The 26,212-nt window shown below is 44.7% G+C and overlaps 2 protein-coding genes across 4 annotated transcripts in view; one reads left to right on the forward strand and one right to left on the reverse strand.

Moving 5' to 3' along the window:
• vps8 (VPS8 subunit of CORVET complex) overlaps nt 1-3,329 on the reverse strand; it is a 327,260-nt gene extending 323,931 nt beyond the window's left edge. For all 3 annotated transcript variants that reach the window (XM_007907675.1, XM_042336096.1, XM_042336095.1), the window contains exon 1: nt 3,179-3,329. In XM_007907675.1, the coding sequence (XP_007905866.1) occupies nt 3,179-3,250 (72 nt within the window). In that variant the 5' untranslated portion in view covers nt 3,251-3,329. The remainder of the gene's footprint in view (nt 1-3,178) is intronic.
• Nucleotides 3,330-4,660: 1,331 nt separating this feature from the next.
• The window catches only part of nme9 (NME/NM23 family member 9), a 53,930-nt gene continuing 32,378 nt past the window's right edge, over nt 4,661-26,212 (forward strand). Inside the window, exons 1-12 of the mRNA XM_007907679.2 lie at nt 4,661-4,778; nt 7,552-7,595; nt 7,993-8,050; nt 9,432-9,535; nt 10,749-10,820; nt 11,712-11,828; nt 12,328-12,403; nt 13,673-13,755; nt 21,145-21,237; nt 21,947-22,101; nt 24,438-24,637; nt 25,728-25,872. Coding sequence (XP_007905870.1) covers nt 7,563-7,595; nt 7,993-8,050; nt 9,432-9,535; nt 10,749-10,820; nt 11,712-11,828; nt 12,328-12,403; nt 13,673-13,755; nt 21,145-21,237; nt 21,947-22,101; nt 24,438-24,637; nt 25,728-25,872 — 1,136 coding nt within the window. The 5' untranslated portion in view covers nt 4,661-4,778; nt 7,552-7,562. The remainder of the gene's footprint in view (nt 4,779-7,551; nt 7,596-7,992; nt 8,051-9,431; nt 9,536-10,748; nt 10,821-11,711; nt 11,829-12,327; nt 12,404-13,672; nt 13,756-21,144; nt 21,238-21,946; nt 22,102-24,437; nt 24,638-25,727; nt 25,873-26,212) is intronic.

The following is a 26,212-nucleotide window of genomic DNA, read 5'->3' on the forward strand; positions in this document are numbered from 1 at the left end:
CTTTAGCCTGTAGGAAAGCCAGGCTCCACGCGGGAAAAGCCAATGGTTAAAGCAACCTGCCTGTCGATATAATGTACTTAATGCTGTTCGAGATTTGAAAAAAATGTTGATATAAGTAGCCAAATGATTAATGATAAATGCAAGGTATTACATACTCGAAGAGTAGAAAACACATATATTCCATAAATGGGATAGAACCCGCCAAGGAAGCTAAAAGAAATCAAGGGGTATTAACTGACTCATCGCTCACTGTGTCAAGAGTGTGAGGCAGCAATAAACAAGGCAAACAGCAGCTGGGCTGTATTGCGAAACCAGTTCAGTTTAGATCTCAAGACTTCATACTCAGGTTGTGTAGTGCTCTGCTTAGACCTCACCTAGAGTACAGCAAACAGTCTGGTCACCGTGAAAAAAAACATCACCAAGAACACCAGAGGCAGTGCAGAGGAGAGCAATACGATGATCCGCAATGTTAAGAAGAATGAGCTATGAGCTGGGCCAATAGAAAAGTGCAGAAATATTTGCCAAAAATTGCAGGGGCGTTGAGTATTTTGTGGGAAATTGCGGGGCATTGCTTGGTGCTATTGAGGTACATTTTACTGCCAACCTACATCTTTTCACTTTATTGATAAAAACTAAATGTAAGGAAATAAAAAAATTAGATTGTTGAAAAAAATTACTTCTTTAACATAAACCGTGTGACCATTTTTTTGTTGGGAGGAGTGGGGGGGACCAGCGAGACTATAGGTGCTCACCTCCTCCTGCCTCTCAGGGCCGGCACCTCACACAAACCCAGAGAGACACACATGCTCACAGGCAGAGAGAGGCACGCGCTCACAGACAGAGGAAAGACACACATACACATTCACATATGACATTCAGAAACACAGACACAGAGAGAGACACATGCTCACAGGCGCAGAGAGGCCCACACTCATAGACACAGAGATATACACACGCAGACAGAGGAGAGACACACATACACATTCACACGACATTCAGAAACACACACACACATAGAAGACACAAGCAGACACACTAATACAGAGACACTCACAAACAGAGACACATAGAGGAGAAAGACACTCACACAGACACTGACACAAACACATAGAGAGAGAGATACACAGACAGTCACAAGCACAGAGAGAGAGGCACATACACTCCTAAGCACATAGCGAAACACATACAGACACTCACGAACAACAACAACAAAATTACATTTGTATAGCACTTTTCATGTCGGGAGAATGTCCCAAGGTGCTGAATAATCAGTATTTCGGAACCGAGCTGGGGGTTAGGGAGGGTGGAGGGCAGGCGGGGGAAGGAGGGTGATCGAAGGCACGGTTGAAGAGGAGGATATTGAGACAGGTCTTGAAGGCGGCAAGAGGGGGGGGAAGGCAGAGCCTGTAGGATGGAGTTCCAGAGGGTGGGGGCAGAGTGGCTGAGGGCCCACTCGCCAATGGTGGGGCGGGTGAGGTGGGGGACGTGAAGCAGGCCGGAGCCTCCTGAGCGGAGGAAGCGGGCAGGTTGGTAGGGCGTTAGGAGGTCACAGAGGTAGGGGGGAGCAAGGCCATGGAGGGCTTTGAAGGTAAGTACCAAGATCTTGAACTGTATCCTCTGTGTGATTGGAAGCCAGTGGAGTTGGGCGAGGATAGGGGTGATAGTGGTGCCTGGGGAGAGGACATGGGCCGCAGAGTTCTGGATGATCTGCAGCTTATGGAGGGAGGAGCTGGGGAGGCCGACAAGCAGGGAGTTTGCATCGTCAAGCCTCGATTTTATGAATGCGCGAATGAGGGTTTTTAGTGGCCTGGGTTGTGAGACAATGGCAGAGACAGGGATATTGCGGAGGTGGGGGAAGGTCGTGGCATGGATGTGGGGTAGAAAGGATAGTTGAGGGTCAAACAAGTTTCCGGACTGGCTCAGTGAGGTGGAGTGTTCAACCTTGGATGATGATGTTGTCAGCGCCTGAGGTGTCACATAGAGACACAAACAGACACTCACAAATAACACAGACACAGACAATCACAACAACAGGACCTCCGAGTGAAGCCCATTTGCCACTTGCACCACACCATGCATGGGTGTCTGGAGCTGCTCCGTCCACAGTGACGTCAAATAACAGCGAGCAGCCTGATCTGAAGCGCTTTTAGACGTCTGGAAGACGTGATAAGGGGCTATATCAAATGCAAAGATTATTATTATTATCTACCCTAAAAAAACTCATGATTTTGTACACATAGATCAGTACCCTTCAATGTTCTCTGCTCCAATGAAAACAGGCCCAGTTTCTCCAATTTTTCTTCAGAACTGAGCATCCCCAGCATCATGAGCTTCATCCCCAGCATCATTCTCGTAAACCTCTGCACTCCCCCTCCAACACTCTAACATGAAGTGAGATGCGCAAAACTGGACACAATACTCCAGTTGCAGCCTGACCAATGATTGTGACATGACAGAAGAGACACTATAGTGTATAAAACATTAAAAGGAATTGAAAAATTAAATCCAGAAAAATACTTTAGGATGCATCAAGACAGTAGAACAAGAGGACACAGGTTTAGGGTTGTAAAGGGCAATTTCAAGACAGACACCAATACGTTTTTGTTTAGCCAAAGGGTATTTAACAACTGGAACAGAGTTACCAGGAAGGGTGGTTAAGGCCAGGATATTGGCACTTGTTTGATGCTCTGGAGAGATGAGATCAGTTAGGCTGAATCAAACAAATCGCGCAATGTTGGGGTACTGCTGGAGTCTAACTATCTTTCACCCACAAAAAATACAGTCAATTCACTTTACAGTATATTCTGTGAAGCGCTTTGAGACATCTCAAATATGTGATAAGACGCTATATCAAATGCAAGGATTATATTATTACAGCTTAAAAAATGTATTGATTGTCATTGTTATCGCTGTCCCGCTGCTGGCTCGGCCAGGACCACCCTAACACTCAGGGCTTTGGCTGCAGGGTTAACAGGAGCTGAGGGGCGGATTCCCTGCCCCCAGTGACTGCTCTGCCCTTCCAGGTCCTGCCGTTGAGCCGGGCCGGGCCGGGCCGGGCTGTCAGCAGTGCCCTGTTGAATTGGCCGGACCCGGGCCCTGGGCAAGAGGCGGCCTGAGCTGACCGCGCGCGGGCCCCAGCACTTGTATCACAAACGCGGGAGGCCCCGACCTCACTTACCCCGTCAATGTCGGTCAGGTTTAGCTGGGAAGACGAGGACAGTAGGCTGCGGGCGTCAGGCGACTCAGACATGTCTCCCTGACCGCGGTGACAAAGAGTTAATGATGGCGGCGCCGGCAACGACCCCAAGGCCGCTCAGCCGCTCATAGAAGGCGGCACCGCACTCTGACTGATGACCCGTCCAGCCAGTCACTGCTCGCAACTGGCAGCAACGGCTTGTGATTGACAGCTAGCTAAGCCAATCAATACTCATATAAGATAGCATCGCCTCTTTACTCACAAGGCGTTTAACCAATCAGAACTTAGAGGGGCGTTACCAGCTCCTGAGTGGCAGATCATTCAGCAATTACAATGCATTTGATATAGCGCTTTTCACGTCGGGAGGACGTCCCAAAGCGCTTCACAGAACACACTGTAAAGTGAATTGACTGTATATTTGTGGGCGAACGCGGCAGCCAATTGCACACAGCAATGTCCCACAAACAGTTGTAGATTGAAAATGACCAATTTATTATTGTTTTGGGTTTTTTGGAGGGATTATTATTAGGCTCTGTGTGGAGTAAGGAAACTTGCCCGAGGTTTCGCCCTCTGCCTGGAATTGAACTCAGGTCTCTCGCTTGCAAAGCGAGTGCTCTAACCACTGAGCTACAGGACTCCAAGAGAGTGGGGGAATGGGATTGATTTGGATAGCTCTTTTCAAAGAGCCGACACAGACACGATGGGCCGAATGGCCTCCTTCTGTGCTGTATGATTCTACGATTCTATGATTCACTACATATAACAACAACATTCTCTGAAGCATTTTGAGACATGCTACACCTTACTCCCGAACCACCCCATTTGCTCAGCTGGCTCCAGCTTCCTGCATGTCCTTCAACTCCTCCGCTCCATCAGCAGTGATTTCATCCAGTATGCCCTGAGACTCTGGAACTCTCTGCCTCAACAGCTTGCCCCTCTTTGCCTGTCTCAGATCACACCTGAAGACCTTCTTCTTCCACCATGCTTACGGTCCCCTCCTCTCTCTTCCTAGCTCAATGTCAAGCTCAATGGTAAGTGCTTCTAGATGAAGGGCACTGTGTAAATGCAAGTTGTCGTTGTTATTGTTGATAAGGAGCTTAATCAAGTAAAATTTGATAGCAAATAAAATTGTATATATCCAAATAAAACGGTCATTTACTTAATGACTGTGCGTGGGATATTGCTGGATGCAAATGGGCTGCCACACAAATACACAGTGACTACCGCACAGTAAAATCCCGCAAAGCATGGTGAGGTGTCTTCAGACCGTGAAAGGCACTGCATCAAATTCGAGGATATTTTATAATTATAATAACAGGAATAATCTCAGTCAGCAAAAGTAAGATTCAGTGTCACTGCAAATGTACGAGCTGGTTCAAACAGCATGGGAGTGGTTAGTCTCATCACATGGTACAAGCCCATGGCAACCAGAGCTGTTTACATTTCCGCTCCCGATCTCTGCTCCCTGCAATACTTGTGCAGAGCCTGTCAAGCCAAACAGCCAAGCTGCAAAACCCAGTGAAATTCAAGAAAGATAAATAGGATTCGAATAACTACCAGAAACCACTTTCATTCCAAAAAGGTATTAAGCACCAACGTGTTTTTCTCTCCCAGAAACAAATTCACAATGATTTTCTGTGTGTAGTTCAAACTAACAATTGCTTTCCGTGAACAAAACTCTCTTTGTACTCAGACTGCAAAGCAGTTTTTTGAGCTACATGAGTTTACATTGCAAGATAGATATCGTGGAGTCCTGTAGCTCAGTGATTAGAGCGCTGGCCTCCCAGCAGGGCGAAATGTTGGGCAAGTTTCCTTACTCCTCAAGCCTCTGTTTACCTAGCAGTAATTAGGAAGTCCATTGTTAGTCGATTGGCGGATCACATTTCAGGGGGGAATAAATAATTCCTTTTAAAAAACATTGGTTACTTCAATCCACGACTGTTTGTGAGACACTGCTGTGCGCAATTGGCTGATGCATTTCGATCACAAAATATACAGTCAATTCACTTTACAGTATATTCTGTGAAGCGCTTTGAGATGTTTTGAAGATGTGATAAGGCACTATATGAAATGCAGGATTACTATTATTATCACTATAGGATTATTATTATCGAACAATAGAGATAATTAATAATAATTAAATAATAGAGATGTTACCAATCCTAAAATTGTTCAGGTCAGCTGTTTGCATTTGTCTGGATAAAACAGATTTGTTTATCTTTCTTCAATCAATGTTTGCCAGACAGTGGCAAGCTAAGCGGTTTTAGCTGGTTAGACTCCAGGAGTTACCCCAGTGCACACTCTGGTGTTCCAAAATCTTGTTTCTTGCCAACCTGAATCTAATACTTTCCAAAATAATTCCCTGACAAGGGGCTTGAACCCATAATCATTGGAGAAAATTGGACCATTTCCCCCTAAACTTACTGCTCCTCTCATACTGAATGTGTTTTTAAGATGCAACTCTATCAATGTAAACTGCAATTCCATCCAGTACCTCATTCCAAATCTTCATTTGGGAACCTATTAACTATAGCACTGGCAAGATAAGAACAACAATTTGCACATATATTACATTCTTGATGTAGAACGTTGTTGGATTGCTTTACAATTGCAAACAAGGGGGAGGAGACAGTGGGGATACTTCAGTTATCAGGAGAGGCTAGGATTATTCTGGAGTAGAGAAGGTTAAGAGGAGACTTAATAGAAATTTTCAAAATTATGAGAGGATTCGATAGGGTGAACAAGGAGAAATTATTTACACTGGCTGGTGGGTAGGTAACTCGGGGACACCGATTTAAAAGAGTCGTTAAAAGAAACAGAGGGGAGGTGAAGAGAAATTTTTTCACACAGCGAGTTATTCGGATCTGGAATGCATTGCATGAAGCTGATTCCCAGTGGTTTAGAAACCTGAAGCCTTCCTTCCTGCAACATTTCTCCAGCCAGGCATTAATGGGTTTGATCCTCTTGGTTTGGTAGTCACTTGCATTAGGCATTGGGAGTAATCCCAAGATCACCACCATTGAGATCCTGCTCTTTAGCTTCTTCCCAAGCTTCTCATATTCTCCCTGTAGGGTCTCAGCCCTTTTATCACCTACATCATGGATCCCGACGTGGACCACAACTTCCGGATTTTCCCCTTCCCCCTGTAGTATATTTTGCACCCGTTCCGTGACGTCATGCACCCTGGCCCCAGGGAGGCAGCATACCATGCGCGAGTCCCGTCTTTTATGGCAGAAACGCCTGTCTATCCCTTTAACTATTTGGCATTTTTCCCCTTATCCCCCTGAACATCCATTACCTTTTGACTCTTCTCGCCAGAGGCGTCCTCACCGGTATCCAGTACCAAGAACCAGTTTATGAGTGCCACACTCTTAGGGGATTTCTGTACTGCCTGTTCTTTTTTTGCTCTACGTCAGATGATCACCCACTCACCCTTCTTCTGAGCCCTCTGTGTAGCTGGGGTGACCACCTCCTGAACTCTCTGTGGTTGTGGGGTGACCACCTCCTGAAAAGTCCGATCCATAAATTCTTCACCCTGAGTTCAAGCTCAAGCAGCCGGAGGCACTTCCTACACACGTGTTTGTCCAGAACACATGAACCATCCTGGAGTTCCCACATGGCACACAGTGTGCATGAAATGGGTCTCAGCTGCCCTGCCAGGTTTTCAGACATGTTTTGTAATATATCTCAACAGTTTTGGGGTAATAGGTGAAAACAAGTAATTTCACACCTTTTATTCATAGATTCATAGAATGTTATGGCACAGAAGGAGGCCATTCGGCCCATCGAGTCTGTGCCAGCTCTTTGACAGAGCAAGTCACTTTCACTAACCCCAATCACCAGCTTTCTCCCCATAACCCTGCAAACCTGTCTTCTCCAGATACCTATCCAGTTCTCTCTTAAAAGCTGTTATCGAATCGGACTTCACTGCCCTTTCAGGCAGATCATTCCAAATTCGAACAACTCGCTGAGTGAAAAAATTTCTTCTAACCTCTCCTCTGCTTCTTTTGGTAGATATCTTAAGACTGTGACCACGGGTCACAGACACACCTACCAGCGGAAACAGCTTTTCTTATTCCCTTGCTCACACTCCTTATGTACTAAACGCCTACTCAACACCTACCGCCACAGGAATTTGACTTTTTGTGCAAGCTCTTGGGTGGTTTGTTTCTCCTTTACAAGTTCTCACTTGCACCAAATTTCCCCTCTGCACTGAATTCCCCCTCTCACCTAATTCCTAAACAGAATTCTCACTCTGTTCCTCCTCATTCCATTGCCTCCTCATGCTCCTGGGCTCTCTGCTTGAGAGGGAGCATGAATTCAGTGAGTGATTGCTGTGTATTTATTTTGATCAGAAGAAGTTGACATGGCTGGGAAGAAGAGAGAAATTACGCTTCAGGTAAGTCTGCAAAAGTTGAATAGTGCTACACTTTCTGTTTAGTCCATTAGAATTTCTAGATTTCTGCTGCTGTCTGCCCATAAACTAATAGATTTTTGTTGCTATGGTTGCTTGCAAGCTCACATTGCTCTATCGCTCTTGTTTTCACCTCTCTACTGAGCCCAAGTTTGAGAAAGCCACCTGCACTAGTTCCACGTCTAAGGAGGTTCTTCTTAACAAAGTAGAAAGCAATGATATACTTGAGGATCACTTTGTACTGGAAATGTTCACTGACACTTCTCTCTAAATTGTACTTATTTTAGCAATGTTGATGGAGAAACCAACTCAGACAAACAAACTCAGCTGGTAAAACCAATACGTTTCTCAGTAATGTGCTGCTGCTGTTTTCTCTCTGCAGACAACAGTCTCAAACCAGGAGCAATGGGATGAAATTCTAGCAATAAAAGGACTGACTGGTAAGAAAAGAGATACATAAATCTCTGCTAAAGAGGAGGCCAACTCTGGGGGAGTGGAGTTACTGTTTTATTTAAAATGTTCCCTACAAAAATTTAGAACAACTTGCATTTATTGTGCGCCCCTCATGCAGGGTACCATCCCAGAGTACTTGACAGTGATGGAGCACAACGTCAAGCTGGGGGGAGGGGGAGGTGACCTTAAAGGTCGAAGAGGAAGGTCTTCAGATGCGACCTGAAGATGGGGAAGGAAGGGGCAAGATGGAGAGATAGAGGAAAAGCATTCCAGAGTTTTGGGGCATAGCGCCTGAAAGTGTGTCCACCAATGGTATGAGGGACAAGCCGAAGGCTGGAACCAGTCGAGCAGGAGCAGGGGTTAGTAGGTTTGGGAGTAAGCAAGTTGGAGAGGTAGAGAGGTGCCAGAGTATGAAGAGATTTGAAAACAAGTGTGAGAATCCTGAAATCGATCCTTTCAGCTATAGGGAACCAGTGGAGCCTGGCTAGAACTGGTATGATGGGGGTATGGAGGTTAGTGCAGGTGAGTGTGTAGGTGGCAGAGTTTGGGATTAGCTGGATCTTGTGCATTGTGGAGCTGGAGAGATCAGTGAGAGGGCATTTGAAAAGTCAAGTTAGATCCAGATTAGGAACAGAGAGCGAGAACTGAGAATGGGAGACAGAGAGAGAGAGAGATTCCCATAGCAATGTTCAACTCGCAAGCGAGAGGACCTGGGCTCGATTGAAACCTTAGGCAAGTTTTCTTACTCCGCATGCCTCTCTCTACATAGCAGTCAGTAGGAACCTGGTTGTTAGTCGATTGGTGGATTGTTTTCCAGGGGTAACAAATCCCTTCAAAAATTAATAATAATAATAATTTGGTCACTCAATTTGGGACTGTATGTGGGACACTGCAGTGCGCAATTGACGGCCGCATTACGTCCACAAGATACAGTCAATGTACTTTACAATATAGTCTGTAAAGCGCTTTGTGACGTGTCAACGACATGATAAGGTACTGTATCAAATGCAAGGATTATTATTATTTATTAAGTGCCCAGGCTAAAGATCAGCTGAAGCCAAGGGGAATTAGAACAAGTCTGAGCAGAGCTGTTCTTTCCTTATCTGCTGCATTTTAAGCCAGTTCCCACCAATTATATTTTCTCCCGAGGCTTTGCTCTCCCCAATTTATTTGATTTCACAGAGGATGGTTTGGAAAGCACTGTATGGAGTTCCTTTCTCATACACAGGGGTTTGCGGAGGTAAGGATATGTCCCTGGTTACCTCCAGAATCAAGTGAGCAGGCTGATATCAAATTAACAGTCTTTCTCTGTCTGCAATCTTGTTTGAAAGTACCGTATATTGACGTCTGACACATTGACTCTAACAGTGGTGGATGTGTACCAGGCCTGGTGCGGTCCCTGTAAGGCTGTGATCAGTTTGTTTCGGAAGATTAAGAATGAACTCGGAGACGAACTCTTACATTTTGCTGTGGTAAGTCATCACCCGTTATTTCTATTGACAGGAGAGTCAGTGACCAGTGGACATAGTTATAAGACCACCACTATCAATGGAAAGGAGAACCTAAGAGAATTTTTTTCAAGCCGAGTTTTGGAGATATGGATTGTCCTGTCTGAGTCGGGTGGTGGAGGTGGAGTCCATTGTGATTTTCAAGAGTGGAAGTAGGCGGGGGGGGCTTGAAGGGGAACAGGTAGGATGGTGGGATTGAAGTGATCTCCTTGCTCTGTGAGTCAGCATGGACTCGATGGGCCAAATGGCCTCTTGTGTTTCTAAGAAAGAGTCTTCAGTAAAAAAACACAAAGCACCCTGGTTTTCTGCTCTTTCACCTGATGCCTGTGATGTTCAGTTACTGAGCTATTAAAGGTGGCACCAAACTCACCAAGTTAGAACCAAAATGTTAATAATCAATTATGCCCTGGATGGCCTGGAAGTTCCAAGACCTGAGTCCTACATCAGCCACACATTCGGTGTAGACACTCCATCACAATTGGGGACACGTGTTGCTCCAAATCTTAAAAGTACACATTGCTTTCAGTATGTGCACAGCTAAGCCAATATCCCCGATACATCAATATAATCTCCTATAATCAAACAATGGCTTTACTGAATATATATATATTTTTATGTCAACTCTAGAAAGTTCAAAAACTCAGTGATATGGATGATGGAAATATGTATCATGGTGAGGAGCCAGACAGGCGATTAAAGCACTCACAGTTTGGTCCTCTCTAACATTCCCCATGACACCTATTGACAGGGTACAATTTACATAGATTCATATAGAATGTACAGCACGGAAACAAACCATTCAGCCCTACTTATCCGTGCTGGCATTTATACTGCACACACGTCTCCTTACTCCTTACTCCTTGTCCTACTCCTTACTCCCTCCAATACCCTTCTATTCCCTTCTCCCTCATTCGTATATCTAATTGTTGTATATCTTTGGATAGGTCGTCTGCCCATCTGCTCAAATAACTTAAACAAACAGATAAAAGAAAAGGAGCTCTGACCAAGAGATACTGTATCCAATCATATCTCCTCATTGTAGTGTGCCCCTTATCTATGCCACCTAAACACAACTAAGGACCCCATACCGATTGAAGTAACTGCAGGCAACAGTTTTTGTATCTTGTATTTAACAGTTTATTTCTTCTTTCCACATCTTCTTTGCCACATCTTTCAGGCTGAAGCGGACAGCATTGACTTCCTGCAAAAATATAGAGGGAAATGTGAACCCACCTTTCTTTTTTATGGAGTGAGTTTCTGTTTTCTTGAATTATATTACAGAAATAAAAGGCCATTAGCCTCTTCAAACGTGCACTGCAGATCATGATCTGTCCGAATCACTGACTCCATCCAATCCTCAGTCTCCTACTAGAGAAAATGTTATGGTTTCACCAGGTTAAAACCTGTGGAGTATATCAGGAAGGGAAATCCAAGGGAGGGAAGGAATTCTATGGTCTTGATGTTCCAGGAATTAGAATTAGGAGACTGAGGTTCGATTTCAATACAGTGAGAATGAAAGATGATGCTGGACATTGTATTTTAGGAAAAAAAAGAGGATTGTCAGAAGACCAAGGCAAGAGTGGAGTCCTATAGTTTATTGGTTAGAGCACTCGGCTCGCAAGTGAGAGGAACCGGGTTTGATTCCCGGGCAGAGTGAAAACTTCGGCAAGTTTCCTTACTCCACACACCTCTGTTCACCTACTAGTAAGTAGGAAACCGGATGTTAGTCAATAGCCAAATTGCTTTCCGGGGCTAATAATTCCTTAAAAAAATTCACAAAATTTCACTGTATTTTGTGGGCGAAATGCAGCAGCCAGTTTATGCACACCGTGTCCCACAAACAGTGAGTGACCAATTGTATTTGAGGATTGTTGGCCAGCACACCAGGAGAGAGAAACTCCTTTCCTTTTTCAAATAGTGCCATGGGATCTCATCCGAAGGATGGCACGTCCGACAATAAAACACACTCCCAGCACTGCATTGGGGTGTCTTAGACTGTGATTCTAAGTCCCGACATGCGGCTTTAACCCACAATCTTCTGTCTCAGAGGCGAGTGTGCTACCGACTGAGCTAGGCTGACAATCAATGAGTGTGTATTAATGAATGATGTGAGGTTTACTGCTGTGTTGCATGCTCACAGGGAGGACAGTTAGTTGGTGTTGTGAGAGGAGCGAATGGCCCACTGCTGCAGAAGAACATTCACAATCAGCTAGCTGCAGAGAAGAAAGTCCTCGAACAGGGCGCTGAACGCAAAGTGGTGAGTCTATTGCAAACATGGTAATGTATTGCATTCATGATACTGCATTTATTCCATTGAGAATCAGTTTCCTTTGGTTCTGGTTGATTCTTTTCAAGAATAAAGCTCAAGTCTAACAAAGCCCTTGAATACTTTCCTTATTGTTTCCTTGCAGTTTCCTCACAGCTCACTGAAATATATGAAAAGGAGAACTGTATGCATGAAAACATAGGTGCTCTCCTAAATTTAGACTAACATTTCTGTCCTTTTTGTCTGTCTGTAGCTTTAAGCACTTCAAGACTCTAACCTGCATAAAGGGTGTGATAAATAAAGTATTTATATTTTATAAATATAGTATAAAAATATCTGTGGAAGAACTGAATAGGAAAAACACAGAAAAAATTCTGTATACACTATTGCACATTGATTACAAATCAATTGTACATTGATTTTGAGTTCTATAATGTTGTAATCATTAAACCTTAAACATATGTTAATTGCTGTCTGTTCCCATCCTCAGATCAAAGATGAAGGCCTGGTGGAGCAGGAAGAGGAGGAGGTGGTGATGAAGGAGCACGATGAAGAGCAGGACCTGGGTGAGGAATGACAGCTCGGGTTAAGGGGTGCGCAGTATTACATGAGACATTAAACCCAAGGTTCCCAAATGCTAGTTCAGGTGGACATTAAAGATTCCATGGCACTTTCGAAAAGAGAAGGGAGTTTCTTCTGGTGTCCTGGCTGACAATCCCCCAAATAAAATTGACAAATCGCTCCATGGCTGTTGGACATTGAATTTGAGGACATTGCTGTGTGTAAACTGTCTGCCACGTATCACCGACAAATGACAGTCAATTCACTTTACAGTGTATCCCGTGAAATGCTTTAAGATGTCTCAAAAATGTGATAAGGCGCTATATCATATGCAAGAATTATTATTATCATTATTATTATTATCATTATTATTAATTACCATCTCTTCACCTTGCCTGTGCCCTCACTGTGGGTTAGAAATTCTGTGTATTACATTGCAAATGTACATTAAGATTTGAGGAATGCGTTCCACATCCCCACATTTCCAATGTGATACCAATGGATAAATTTACATGTCAAATTGTTATGGGTTGTTTGCAAGGGACTTTTGGATATAGACCTGTGCTACCGATTGAAAGGAAATGGTATCACACTGCCATCTGTTCTGTTGCTGATTTCATTGCCTCAGAAAAGGAAATTACATCATTTTGAGAGAAACATAGACATGAGCATCACATCTGTACATCTCTTTGGAAAAATGTTAACCAAAATGAAGGGGATGTGTAAAAGGACAACTGGATGATGTTTGTATAGCGGTGTAGAATAAATAATAATAATAAATAATCCTTGATTTTGATGTAGTGCTTTTCACATCTTCTAGATGTCTTAAAGCGCTTCATAGAATATACTGTAAAGTAAATTGACTGTATATTTGTGAGCAAATTGTGCACAGCAGTGTCCCACAATATTATATTTTTTTTGAGGGATTATTATCCCCGGAAAATCGATCCTCGAAAAACAACCAGGTTCCTACTTACTGCTAGGTAAGCAGAGGTGTGTGGAGTAAGGAAACTTGCCCAACATTTCATCCCGCTGGGAATAGAATCCAGGTCTCTCGCTTACGAATCAGTGCTCTAACCACTGAGCTACAGGAAAATACGAACACAGAAGAGACATTAGAAATGGGTCCTGTCTCCTTGTTCATGTTTGGGCTAAAGATTAAAGATCCATTGACACTATTTGAAATGAGAAATGTATTTCTCTTGATGTTTGACCTTAGAGTTCTCCTAATTAATTGGTCTTTATCTGATGGTGGTTCTCTCTTCTTAATGCAGTTACTGCCAGCAAGTCTTACACAGTGGCTATCATCAAACCAGACGCCGTGGCTCACGGCAAGGCAGATGAAATAATAATGAAGGTGAGAAAACCAAATAACGGACAGATTTGAAATAATGAAAAGCCTTTATCTGAAATGCTGACAGAGCAGAATCCCAAATAATAATCCTTGCATTTGATATTACGTCATTACTTCATTGAGACATCTCAAAGCACTTCACAGAATATATTCTGAAGTGGATTGTGTGATGATTCGCACCCCTTTTGTGAACCCGCAAAGTTTAGTAATTCAAAGTGTACTAGGTACCTCTGTTTTCAGTTCTATCGATGTAAGTGCAAATCCCTACTCTTGTGGAACTTCACTACTTAGAGGAACATGACAACAGATATATATTGTGAACAGACTGACTTACTGCAAATGCAATTGAGTACCTTATCGCACTACCAGATCACTGAGTCCAGCAACTATCTGTTTTGTGTATTTACCTACCTCCCTCCTTAAGGATTTAACAAGACTTGAAGACACTACTGAGACGATACAACAGAGTTTTATTAGTCCTAGACAACCCTATGTCTACTTAATCTAACAGATTATAAGACAAACAAATGCCACATTGGAAATAGCTGAACTGAAGTCCCCCATTCCTGGTACCATCCTGGTAAATCTCCTTTACGCCCTCACCAAGGCCTTGACATCCTACCAAAAGTGTGGTGCCCAGAACTGAACATAGTACTTTAGCTGAGGCCTAACCAGTGTTCTATAAAGGTTCATCATAAACTCCTTACTTCTGTATCATCATCCTAGGTGACATCAAACTCCACTTCACGCCCTCCTGCTCCACCTCCTCAGACTTCTCGCTCCTCTCCTCTCTCAACCTCTCCCTCCACATCCACTCTGCTACCTACACCCACGGTCACCCACTCGACCTGGTGATCACCCGGGGCCTCAACGTCTCGGATGTCACCATCACTGACAAGCTCATCTCTGACCACCATTTCATCTCCCTCAACTCCCATATCCTTCTCCCCGCTGCCTCCAAACCTACCACCATCTTCTACCGCCTGTGGAAGAAGATCTCCCCGCAATCCCTCTCCGCTGCCCTGGAGTCCTCTGAATTCCTCCCTCTCTGGCCAACTCTCGCAACACCCACTCCCTGTACTCACTCTTCTCCACAGCACCCTCTCCACACTCGACGTCCTTGCCCCCCTCACCTCCCAAACTGCCTCCTATTCCCAATCCTCACCCTGGTTCACCAGCCACGTCCGCTCGCTTAAGGGCCAGGTGCGGTCTGCCGAATGCACTTGGCTCAAATCCGGCCTAAAGGTCCAGCGGCACATCTGGCTGGACCTCATCAAGACCTACCGCTCTGTTCTCGCCTCAGCAAAATCATCCTTCTATTCCAGGTTAATCCTGGAGAGGAAGGGCAACCCAAGGCTCCTGTTCTCCACCAACCAACCGGCTCCTCCGCCCTCCCCGACACGCCTCACAGATCCTTTCCTCTGACTCTCACTGCGAGAAAATGCTGGACTTCCTTGAGTCCAAAATCGAGGGAATATGCTCAGTTGCCACTGCCCTCACAACTTCCACCCCCCCCCTACCCCACCCCACACAACTATCCATCCGACAATTACCCATTCCTCCTTCCACACCTTTGAACCTGTCACCCCCTCTTTTGTCTTCACCATGGTAAGCTCCATGAAGCCCACCACCTGCTCCCTGGACCCCATCCCCACCCCTCTCCTTAAATCCCAGCTCTATCTCCTTGCCCCACTACTCGCCGACATCATTAACCTCTCCCTGTCATCTGGCACTGTTCCTTCCCCCCTCAAAACAGCCACTATCACTCCCACCTTGAAGAAACCTTCCCTCGACCCATCACAGCTATCCAACTACCGGCCCATCTCAAATCTCCCTTCCCTATCCAGGGTCCTTGAGAGAGCTGTTGCCTCCAGCTTCGCTCTTTCCTCTCCTCTCACTCCCTCCATGAACCCCTCCAATCGGGTTTCTGGGCTGCCCACAGCACAGAAGCTGCTCTGGTCAAGGTCACAAACAACATCCTGACCGTGTGTGACCAGGACTCCCTCTGCCTCCTTGTCCTCCTCGACCCCTCATTACCCCCCATTGACACCGTGGACCACTCAATCCTCCTCCACCGCCTCTCCTCCTACCTCAACCTTCAAGGTTCTGTCCTTGACTGGTTCAGGTCCTACCTTTCACACTGCCTCTACTTCGTCACGGCAAACGGCTTCTCCTCCAGCCCCCGCACCGTCTCATGCAGTATTCCTCAGGGCTCTGTCCTCGGTCCCCTCCCCTTCACCCTCTACATGCTCCCCCTTGGTGACATCATCCGCAGACATGAGGTAAATTTCCACATGTTTGCGGATTACACCCAACTCTATCTCTCTGCCTCCACCCTGAACTCCAGGACTACTGGCGTCCTGACCGACTGCCTGTCCGACATCAAGTCCTGCACGAGGGCCAACTTTCTCCAACTCAACGTTAACAAGACTGAGACCCTCCTGATTGGCTCACGCCAGCGCCTCCGCACCTCAGTCACTGGCAGCATCAGCCTCCACGGCTGCACACTCAACGTCACTAAGCTAGTCAGGAACCTGGGTGTCTTATTTGACCCTAAACTGTCCTTTCTCCACCACCTCCGCAACATTGCCAGACTCCGCCACTGCCTCACCCCTCAGGCTACCGAAACCTTCACCCACGCATTTGTCACATCAAGGCTCGAATACGGGAACTCCCTCCTCATCGGCCTTCCCAACTCTTCCTTTCACAAGCTGCAGATCATCCAAAACTCTGCAGCTCGTGTACTCTCAAGCACCAGGCTCCGTGACCGCATCACTCCCACCTTCTCCCCGTTAAATTTCATCTGCCATGTGTCTGCCTGTTTCACCTATCTGTCTATGTCCTCTTGCAGATCCTCCTCACCATTTACTAATTTTCCTACCTTTGTATCGTCTGCAAACGTGGAAATTGTACTCCCTATACTCAAGTCCAGGTCATTTATATAGATTAAAAAGAGCAGTGGTCCTAATACTGACCCCTAGGGTAGACCACTGTATACTTCCCTGCAGTCAGAGAAATAACCATTCACCACTAGCCTCTGCTTTTTGTCCCCTAGCCAGTTTTGTATCTACACTGTCCCTTTAAGACTGTGGGCTTCAATTTTTCTAACATGTCTATTACATGGTAGATGAAGTTGAATGTGGATCAATGCGAAGTGATGCGTTTCAGGAGGAAGATTGAGGAGAGGCAATATAAGCTGATGGTACAATCTTAACAGGGAGACCTGGGGGTTCATACAAGTAAATCTTTGAAGGTGGCAGGACAGGTAGATAAAGCTTTTAAAACACTGGTTAGGCCTCAGCTAGAGTACTGTGATCAATTCTGGGCACCACACTTCAGGAAGAATGTCAAGGCATTGGAAAGGGTGCAAAGAAGATTCACCAGGATGGTACCAGGAGTACAAGGAGAATTGAAAGATTGTGGCCAGAGCCTCTGCTATTTCCCTCAGTAATCTAGAATGTATCCCATCTAGACCAGGTGACTTATCTACCTTGAGCACCATCCACCTTTTTAGCACCTCCTCTCGATTTTTTTTTATCCTATCCAATTTCTCTACCCTCTCCTTGAATGCTGTGGCATTTGGTGCATTTTCTTCTTTTGTGAAGACAGATGCAAAGTACTCATTCAGTACGTCAGCCATGCCTCCAGAAGAATATTTCCTCTTTGGTCCCTAATCGGGCCACCCTACCTTTGATTAACCTTTTATTCTTTATATGCTTATAAAATACTTCAGGGTTCCCTTTTATGTTACCCACTAATCTTTTCTCATACAATCTCTTTGCCCCTCTTATTTCCTTTTTCAGTTTTCCTCTGTGCTTTCTATATTCTGTTTGATTATCTTCTGTATTTTTGACCTGACATTTATCATAAGCCTCCTTTTTCTGTTTTATTTTAGTCCCAATTTCCTTAGTCATCCAGGGAACTTTGAATGCCCTACTGTTCCGAATGTATTTGTTCTATCCCCAAACTCCTTTCAATTGCTCATTAGCCGTTTTACCTACCAATCTTTATTTCCAGTCCACCTTGGCTAGATCCCTTTTCAATTCATTGAAATTATCCCTCTTCCAGTTGAGTATCTTCACCTTTGATTGTTCCCTGTCCCTTTCCATAAGCACTCTAAACCTAATGTTGTGATCACTGTTATCCAGATGCTCTCCTACTGAAACCTGCTCCACTTGCCCCACTTTATTCCCTAGAATGAGATCCAGCACTGCTTCCTTCCTCATTGGGCTGGAAACATACTGATCAAGAAAGTTTTCCTGTACACATTTCAGGAATCCTTCCCCCTCCTTGCCCTTAACACTGTTATTTTGCCAGTTTATGTTAGGATAATTGAAGTCCCCCATTATCACTGCACTATTGATCAGGCATCTTTCTAAAATCTGCTTGCAGATTTGCTCATCTATCTCCTTCCCACTATTTGGTGATCCATAGTATACACCTAACAGAGTAACAGCTCCTTTTCTGCTCCTTAACTCTAAATAGATTCTGTTTCAGGACCCTCTAGCACATCATCCCTTTCCAGGGCCAGAACCATGTCTTTTAATCAATATTGTCAACCCCCAGCCCTCCTTTTTTTCCTTCCCTGTCCCTCCTAAATACATTGTAGGCAGGAATATTCAGCTTAAATTCCTGCCCTTATTTGAGACAGGTCTCCGTTGCAGAAAAGACAAAAAACAACACATCCACGTTCAGGTGGATGTTGTATGTCAGCGTAAAATGCACTTACCTTTCCATATGGAAATGTCAGCCAGACTTTAAGAGAGGGCTTCAATCCAATCACCAATACTTTAAAAACAAGGGCATTGTTGTTCCATGTTAAATCAACCCATTGGCATTATTAGTTTTAAACATGCAGGTGTAATATGGACCAATTCTAAAGAGCATTACGCGAGAGCTTTGTAGAATACAGTGGACCTGCCTGTGTCAGGAACCAGTCGACTGAGACCACCACAATTCAGTGGGTCTGCAAGGCTTGCTCGCGATCGAACTGAGTATCCACTCTCCATTTATTAATTAAGGAATTCAATTAATCACCGCATAATAGTGCTCCTCTTCTGCTACTTAACTCTAACCCAAACTACTGTATTTTTGGACCCTCTAGCACACTGTCCCCTTCCAGGGCCATAACCGTGTCATTGATCATTGCTGCTATTCTTTATTGCATTGTTGTTCGTCTCTCCCGGTCCTCTCTGAATGCTACATCCTGGTTCCCTCCCCACTTGATATTTATTAAATTGGTTAACTTGATGACATGATGACAAACTGAAACATCTCCTTTAAATCTATATAATTTTTCAAATCCAGAATCATTGAGCCATCCTGCAGTGCCTTTAATAGAGATTGCCAGTTTAAGAGCAATTTATGCTGTGAGCCCATGCACTAGAATCATAGAGTCATAGAATTATACAGCACAAAAAGAGGCCATTCGGCCTATCAAGTCTGTGCCGGCTCTTTGAAAAGAGCAATGTAATGTCAATCCCACTCCCCAGCCCTTTCCCCATAACCCTGCAAACCCGTCCTCCTCAAATACCCATCCCCCACGTTTTTAAAAGTTGTTTTTGAATCGGCCTCCACTACCCTTTCAGGCAATGCGTTCCAGATTCGAACAACTCGCTGCGTGAAAAAATTTCTTCTCACCTCCCCTCTGCTTCTTTTAGAAACTATTTTAAATCTGTGACCTCGAGTCACCGACACACCCACCAGTGGAAACAGTTTTTCCCTTTCTAACCTATCAAATCCCCTCATGATTTTGAAAACCTCTATTAGGTCTCCTCGTAACCTTCTCTGCTCCAATGAGAATAATCCTAACCTCTCTTGCTTTTCCTCATAATCAAGGTCCCTTATTCCTGGTATCATCCTCGTAAATCTCCTCTGCACCCTTTCCAATGCCCTAACATCCTTCCTATAGTGTAGTGCCCAGAACCGGGCGCAGTATTCTAACTGAGGCCTAACCAGTGTTTTATACAGGTTAATCATAACCTCCTGACTCTTGTACTCTATGCCCCTATTTAAAAAGCCTAGAATCCCATTTGCCCTTTTTACAGCTTTATCTACCTGTCCTGCCACCTTCAAGGATTCATTTACCTGAACCCCCATGTCTCTCTGTTCCTTCACCCCCCCCTTAAGATTGTATTACCAGCCTATATTGCCTCCCCTCATCGTTTCTTCCAAAATGCAATACTCACATTTCTCCACATTGAAATTCATCTGCCATGTGTCTGCCCATTTTACCATTCTGTCTATGTCTTCCTGCCATTGGCTGGTATCCTTCTCACTGTTTACCCCCCTACCTAACTTTGTGGCGTCTGCAATCTTGGAAATGGTACTTGCTATACCCAAGTCCAGATCATTTATGTATATTAAGAAGAGCAGTGGTCCCAATACCGATCCCTGGGGGACGCCACTGTACACTTCCCTCCAGTCAGTAAAGCAGCCGTTCACCACAACTCTTTGTTTTCTGTCTCCCAGCGAGCTCTGGATCCATGCTGCCACTGTCCCTTTTGTACCATTTTTCCTACTAGTCTTTTATGTGGCACTTTATCAAATGCCTTTTGAAAGTCCATATAAACTGCATCAACTGCACTACGTCATCCACTCTCTCCATTAACTCATCGAAAAATTGTATTAGATTTGCTAGACAAGATTTGCCTTTAACAAATCCATGTTGGCTGTCCCTAATTAACCCATATTCTTCTAAGTGAAGATGTATTCTGTCCCGGATTATAGTCTCCAGGAGTTTCACCACTACTGATGTTAGGCTGACTGGCCTGTAGTTCTCAGGTTTGTCCTTCTGCCCCTTTTTGTACAGGGGAGTAACATTGGCCACTCTCCAGTCCTCTGGCACCACCCCTGTGTCCAACGAAGATTGAAAAATTGTAGCCAAAGCCTCCGCTATTTGTACCCGTGCCTCCCATAGTACCCTTGGCTGCATCCCGTCCGGACCGGACGACTTATCTACCTTCAGCCCAGTCAACCGTTTCAGTACTTCCTCTGTTTATGCTTATCCTATCCATTTGCTCTACCCTCTCCTCTGATAATGCGGCATTTGGTGCATCCACTTCTTTTGTGAAGACAGATGCAAAGTACTCATTCAGTACATCAGCCATGCCCTCTGCCTCCACAATAAGATAAGATGGCTGTTGAAACTAGGTTGAAACTGCCCCAAATGCATTTCACACAGAAGTTTTACAGTTGCAAAGAGGAGAAAGCGTCATTCCAATTTGAACCCAGAACCCAGAAAGAAAATGCCAGTGTCCTAATCCACTGTATCAAACATTCTCTCTGATGCTGTGCTGTCTCTTCTTATATGAAACTTTTGAAACAAAACGTTGATTAAAAGGAAATTCTGAATTGTTTTTTCCTGGTTAAATTTGTTCCATGTCTTCTCAGGTTCAAGAAACAGGCTTTGAAATATTAGCCCATGAAGAGCGTATGTTAAGTCAAGAAGAAGCACGTGATTTCTACCGGCATAGAATAGAAGAGGTGAGTGAAGAAACAATCCATAGTATGTCTGTCACCCAAGTTGGCTGTTGGAACACAACACAGTTAGTTGAAGGTTTGAATTATGCTGAGCATCTAAGGGCTTCAACAAGAGATTGAGAGCAGTTATGAGGGATTAGAGCAAATTTTGGCCAGTGTCATCTTTGTCAGCAATGGTGAGTCAGAGATGGAGAATCTTTGGGTAAGGCAGTGGGCCTGAATTTTTGTTTGGTCAACCGTTTGTCTGACACCTGTGGAACATACCACCATGCTTAAGAGTGTCCACAACCAGAGATATGTATGCCACTTACACACGGAAATTTCCCTGTCTGGAATGGAAAGCGCACTCTTTTGCTGCCGTCGTAGGGACACAGGCTGTTTCCCTAATTCCAGAGATTTAGTCACAGATTGCCAAACTCTAATGTTTGAGACCTCCAGAGTGTGGGTTGAGTTGGGCTTAACCAACCTTACATTACCAAGCACATTATCTTTGAGCCAGCTCAGCTACAAGGAGACCCCACTTACTTCCCCCTTGGCTACAGATGTGGATGGGAGGGTTGATGTTGAGGATGAGGTTGAGCGAGGAGGGTGGACAGAGAAATGAGGAGAGTAGTCTCAAAGTGGCATTATAAGATGCCACTTTGAGAGCAACAGAGAAGACCGTTGTGAGCTGCCAATTTAAGGTTCTGCTTATTTATTCTTGACTTTGTAGCCTAATTTTGAAGACCTAATCTGGTTCATGTCCAGCGGGCCCTGTCACATTCTAATCATTTCCAAACCAGAGGGCACGGGTGATGTCATACCAGAGTGGAGAGAGTTCATTGGGCCAAACAATGTGGACGTTGCTAAGCAAGAGCAACCTGATAGGTAATGAAGTGCGCACTGCTGTATACAAGTGTTATCCTACCAATCAAATCCATTCTCTGTTTAGGTTCACAGCAGCAGAGACACTTCAGGTAACTCATTCAGTCGAACACTGGTTTTGGGGCCAGAACAACAACAACAGCAAAATTACTTTTGTAAAGTGCCTTGGGGAGGACGTCCCAAGGTGTTGAAAAGTCAGGGATTAGGACCTGAGCGTGGGGCTCAGGGTTGGGATGAGGGAGGGCAGAAAGGTAGGAGGACAGCTGAAGGCAGCAAGGGAGGGAGCAAGGTGAAAGGTTTGTGGGATGGAGTTCCAAAGGGTGAGGTCAGAGAAGCTGAAAGCCCAGTCGCCGATGGTAGGGCAGGTCGGGGGGAGACATGGAGCAGGCCAGAGCCTGTTGAATGGAGGGAGTAGACAGGTTGATATAGGTTCAGCAGGTCAGAGAGGTAGGAGGGGGCAAGACTGTGGAGAACTCTGAAAGTGAGGACAAGGATTTTGAATTCTATCCTCTGAGGAATGGGTAGCCAGTGGAGTCAGGCGAAGGTGGGCGCGATGGAGTCACAGAGCCTGGTGCAGAATAGGACATGAGCTGCAGAGTTTTGGATGATCTGCAGCTTGTGGAGGGAAGAGTTGGAGAGGCCAACAAGGAGGGAATTTCCGTAGTCAAGTCTTGTGGTGACGAATGGGTGTATAAGAGTTTCGGCGGCCAGAAAGGTTGAGAATGGAGTCATTCATCAGCTCTTTACCCTTTCAAGATTGATATGCACGTGATATCATAAAAGGAAATTCAGACCTCCAGTTAATGTGTTATTCATCTCCTGACTGATTGTAGCACATTGCTGTGTGCAAATTGGCTGCTGCTTTCACCTACAAACACACAGTTACTACACTTTATGGAAAACTGTGAAGCCTTTGAGGCTTTCAAAATGATAAGGCACAATATCAAATGTAAGGATTATTTTATTATTATTTACCTGTTATAAACAAAGTTGCCAGACAATAAGTAGAATACGGATATTTGATTGGATTGTTTATTCCTAATGCTACTACAAGCCTTTTAACACTAATACATTCAACATATACACTATTAATTCTGAACTCACACTCCCGCGTCCAGCACCTTGACCCGGTGGCACAACACAATATCAGCAGTCTCACCTCTCGGTCATGGAGGATCGACACCACAGTTTGGAACTGAGTGCAACTGGATCCCAACTCTGTCCTTTACCCGGCACCAGTATGGATTTCAGCCTCTGGAATTGCCCTTCAGACAGCTGATCCTCACAGTACCTTGCAGCCCTTAACACTGAATACTCAAATCGGCACCGGTATGACCCTCAGCCCCTGAAATTATATTTCAGATATAGCTGACCCCTATCATACTTTGCAGTCTTTTTAACCCTGAATATTCCCGGTCACAGAGAGCAGTCTTGCCTTCATCGAAATATACAGCATGCACCAGTACCTTCCACTATACTAAAACAGAGAGAGCTGGGAAAACTCAGCAGGTCAGGCAGTATCTATGGAGAAAGGAAAGTGAGTCAACGTTTCGGGTCCACGATCCTTCGTCAGAACATTCTGATGAAGGATCGTGGACCCTAAACTTTGATTCATTTTCCTTTCTCCATAGATGCTGCCCGACCTGCTGAGTTTTCCCAGCTCTCTCTGTTTTTGTTTCAGATTCCAGCATCTGCAGTATTTTGTGTTTTCTTCCACTATACTGACTAGCCTATTTATCGAGTCTTAGAACCTGCTGCCCGTTACTGAAACCTATTCTTTCTAGGTGATGTAGGCTTGTATGCCTGTTCTATCCTTTCAGACTACTACTACTTGTGATGTTAAACTAAGGGTCCCATCTTCCTGTTCAGATGGACATTAAAGATTCCATCGCACTATTCGAAAAGAGTTTCTCTCTCCCAGTGTCCTCGCCAACAATCGCCCAAATAAAATTGGTCACTCACTCCAGGGCTGTTTGTGGGACATTGATGTTTGTAACTGGCTGCTGCGTTTCAGCACAGAAATACACAGTCACTTAATTTTACAGTTTATCCCGTGAAGCTCTTTGGGACATCTCCATGGTGAAAAAAAAGTGCTATATCAAATTATTATTATGCATGTTGACAAGCCTCTGTCTGGCTCAATCAGAATGGTTGATGCAGACATGTTCTTCACCTGATGATGGGAGAGTCCTAGCTGGTAAATACAAATTAAATGGTTGCATTAAATCATTTAATTTATGGCTATGTTAACCACACCACACCAATATTTATGACTTGAATGTCATGGAGGTCCTAAAAATATCTTGAATTGTTTCTGATTCTTAATGTTTTTTCCACAGCCTTCGAGCTCATTACGGTACAGAAACTTTATTTAATGCAGTCCATGGCAGTGATAACAAGGAGCATGCGAGCAGGGAGCTGGCTTTTTTCTTCCCCAACTTTCGATCTTATTCTAAAGCACAGAGTCAGGCTCAGCAAGGCAAAAGGGTGGAGCAGACCCTTGCCCTGATCAGGCCTCACCTCTTAAGGGAGCAAAAAGGTAAGAACTATTTCCCAGCACTGCCCTGTATTGTTTTCCAAAACACTGGGAAATGTCACACCCTTATACATTCCACATGATCCAATACCAATTACCTGTAAACCCATTAAACTTTCCAGGAGTTTTACACTGATCCCTCAAGACTCATGAAGCCCTCATGATGAAACTGCAAGTCGTGGAAATACATGGCCAAATCTTGGAATGGCAAGGCAGATGCAGATGTGCAAATGGCATTAATGCTGAGTTCTTTGGGAGTGGGGTTATGTGGCGGTCAATGATGAGGATCTTTCAGATTGAAACCAGGAGCCTTCAATTTGCCTTGATGGTGCCCTCCTCCAAGAAATGTCAGAATTGAGCCAACCCTCCGTGGCAGTCTTGATAGTCAAAAAGAAGTTGTTGTTGTTGTTGTTGTCCTCTGAACCTCAGAAACTGCCACCTTCAGTATTCCAGGGCACTGCTGATGACAGCAGACAGCCTGGCTCTTCAGCAAGACTTGGAAGGATTAACCAGTCATTGGGGGTAGTGATTCTTCCCATTCAGCTCCCGTTAACCCTTCAAGTCAAAGCCATAACAGGTAGGATTGTCCGAGCTGGACAAGCAGTGGGAAAGCTTACCAAGCAGTGGGAAAGCTTGCCAGGCAGTGCTCTCAATGGCAAGCTATGCGGTTTTAGCTGGTTGGACTCCAGCATTTATCCCACGCACACTCTGTGGTTCCCAAGGCTTTGCACTTGCCAATGCACAGCAACGTCCCACAAACAGTCGTGGATTGAAAATGATCAATTTGTTATTGTTTTGTTTTTTGGCGTCTGGAGTAAGGAAACTGTCCTTACACTAATACTGTCCAGAATTATGTAAACAAAATGGTTTCTCAGGGAGAGAGCGCGCATTCCATTCCAAAAAATATCTCTGGGATTTCCTTGTGTAGGTGGGATGCATGGAACTCTCTGTTTGATTTGGATACTGTTATGCATGGTGATGCATTTCCACATGTGTCAGACACCCGACTAACCCATTTTATAATTATCCCTGGTTGCTGTGTATTCTGAATGGTCAAGCCTGAACTTTGAAAATTAACTCATTGTACCCATAGACAAGGTCCTGCAAAAGATTGCTGAGGCTGGCTTTACAGTAGCCATGAAGAAGGAGGTTATGCTGACAGAGCAACAAGTTTGTGAGTTTTACAAAGAGCACACAGAGCAAGACTACTTCCCAGCACTCCTTCAAAACATGACCAGGTAGCAATGCATTAGTCATTGCAGTTTCAGTACATCATTTATCTCCCTCAGGAAATTCCTGGGTCTGAAAAATCTCTAAAAATGGAATTTGGATGTAGTACATTGAATAATTCAGGCTGCCTGGGCCGCCCATTTCAGCTGTTCATAGAATCATAGAATCGTAGAATTTGACAGCACAGAAGGAGGCTATTCGACCTATCGTACCTGTGCCGGCTCTTTGAAACACCTACCAAGTAGTCCCACTCACCCATTCTTATCTCATAGCCCTGCAATTTTTTCCTTTTTAAATACCTATCTAATTCCCTTTTGAAAGCTATTATCGAGACTGCTTCCATCACCC

This window comes from Callorhinchus milii, unplaced genomic scaffold (assembly GCF_018977255.1).
Source record: "Callorhinchus milii isolate IMCB2004 unplaced genomic scaffold, IMCB_Cmil_1.0 Scaffold6, whole genome shotgun sequence".
NCBI classification, from domain to species: Eukaryota; Metazoa; Chordata; class Chondrichthyes; order Chimaeriformes; family Callorhinchidae; genus Callorhinchus; species Callorhinchus milii.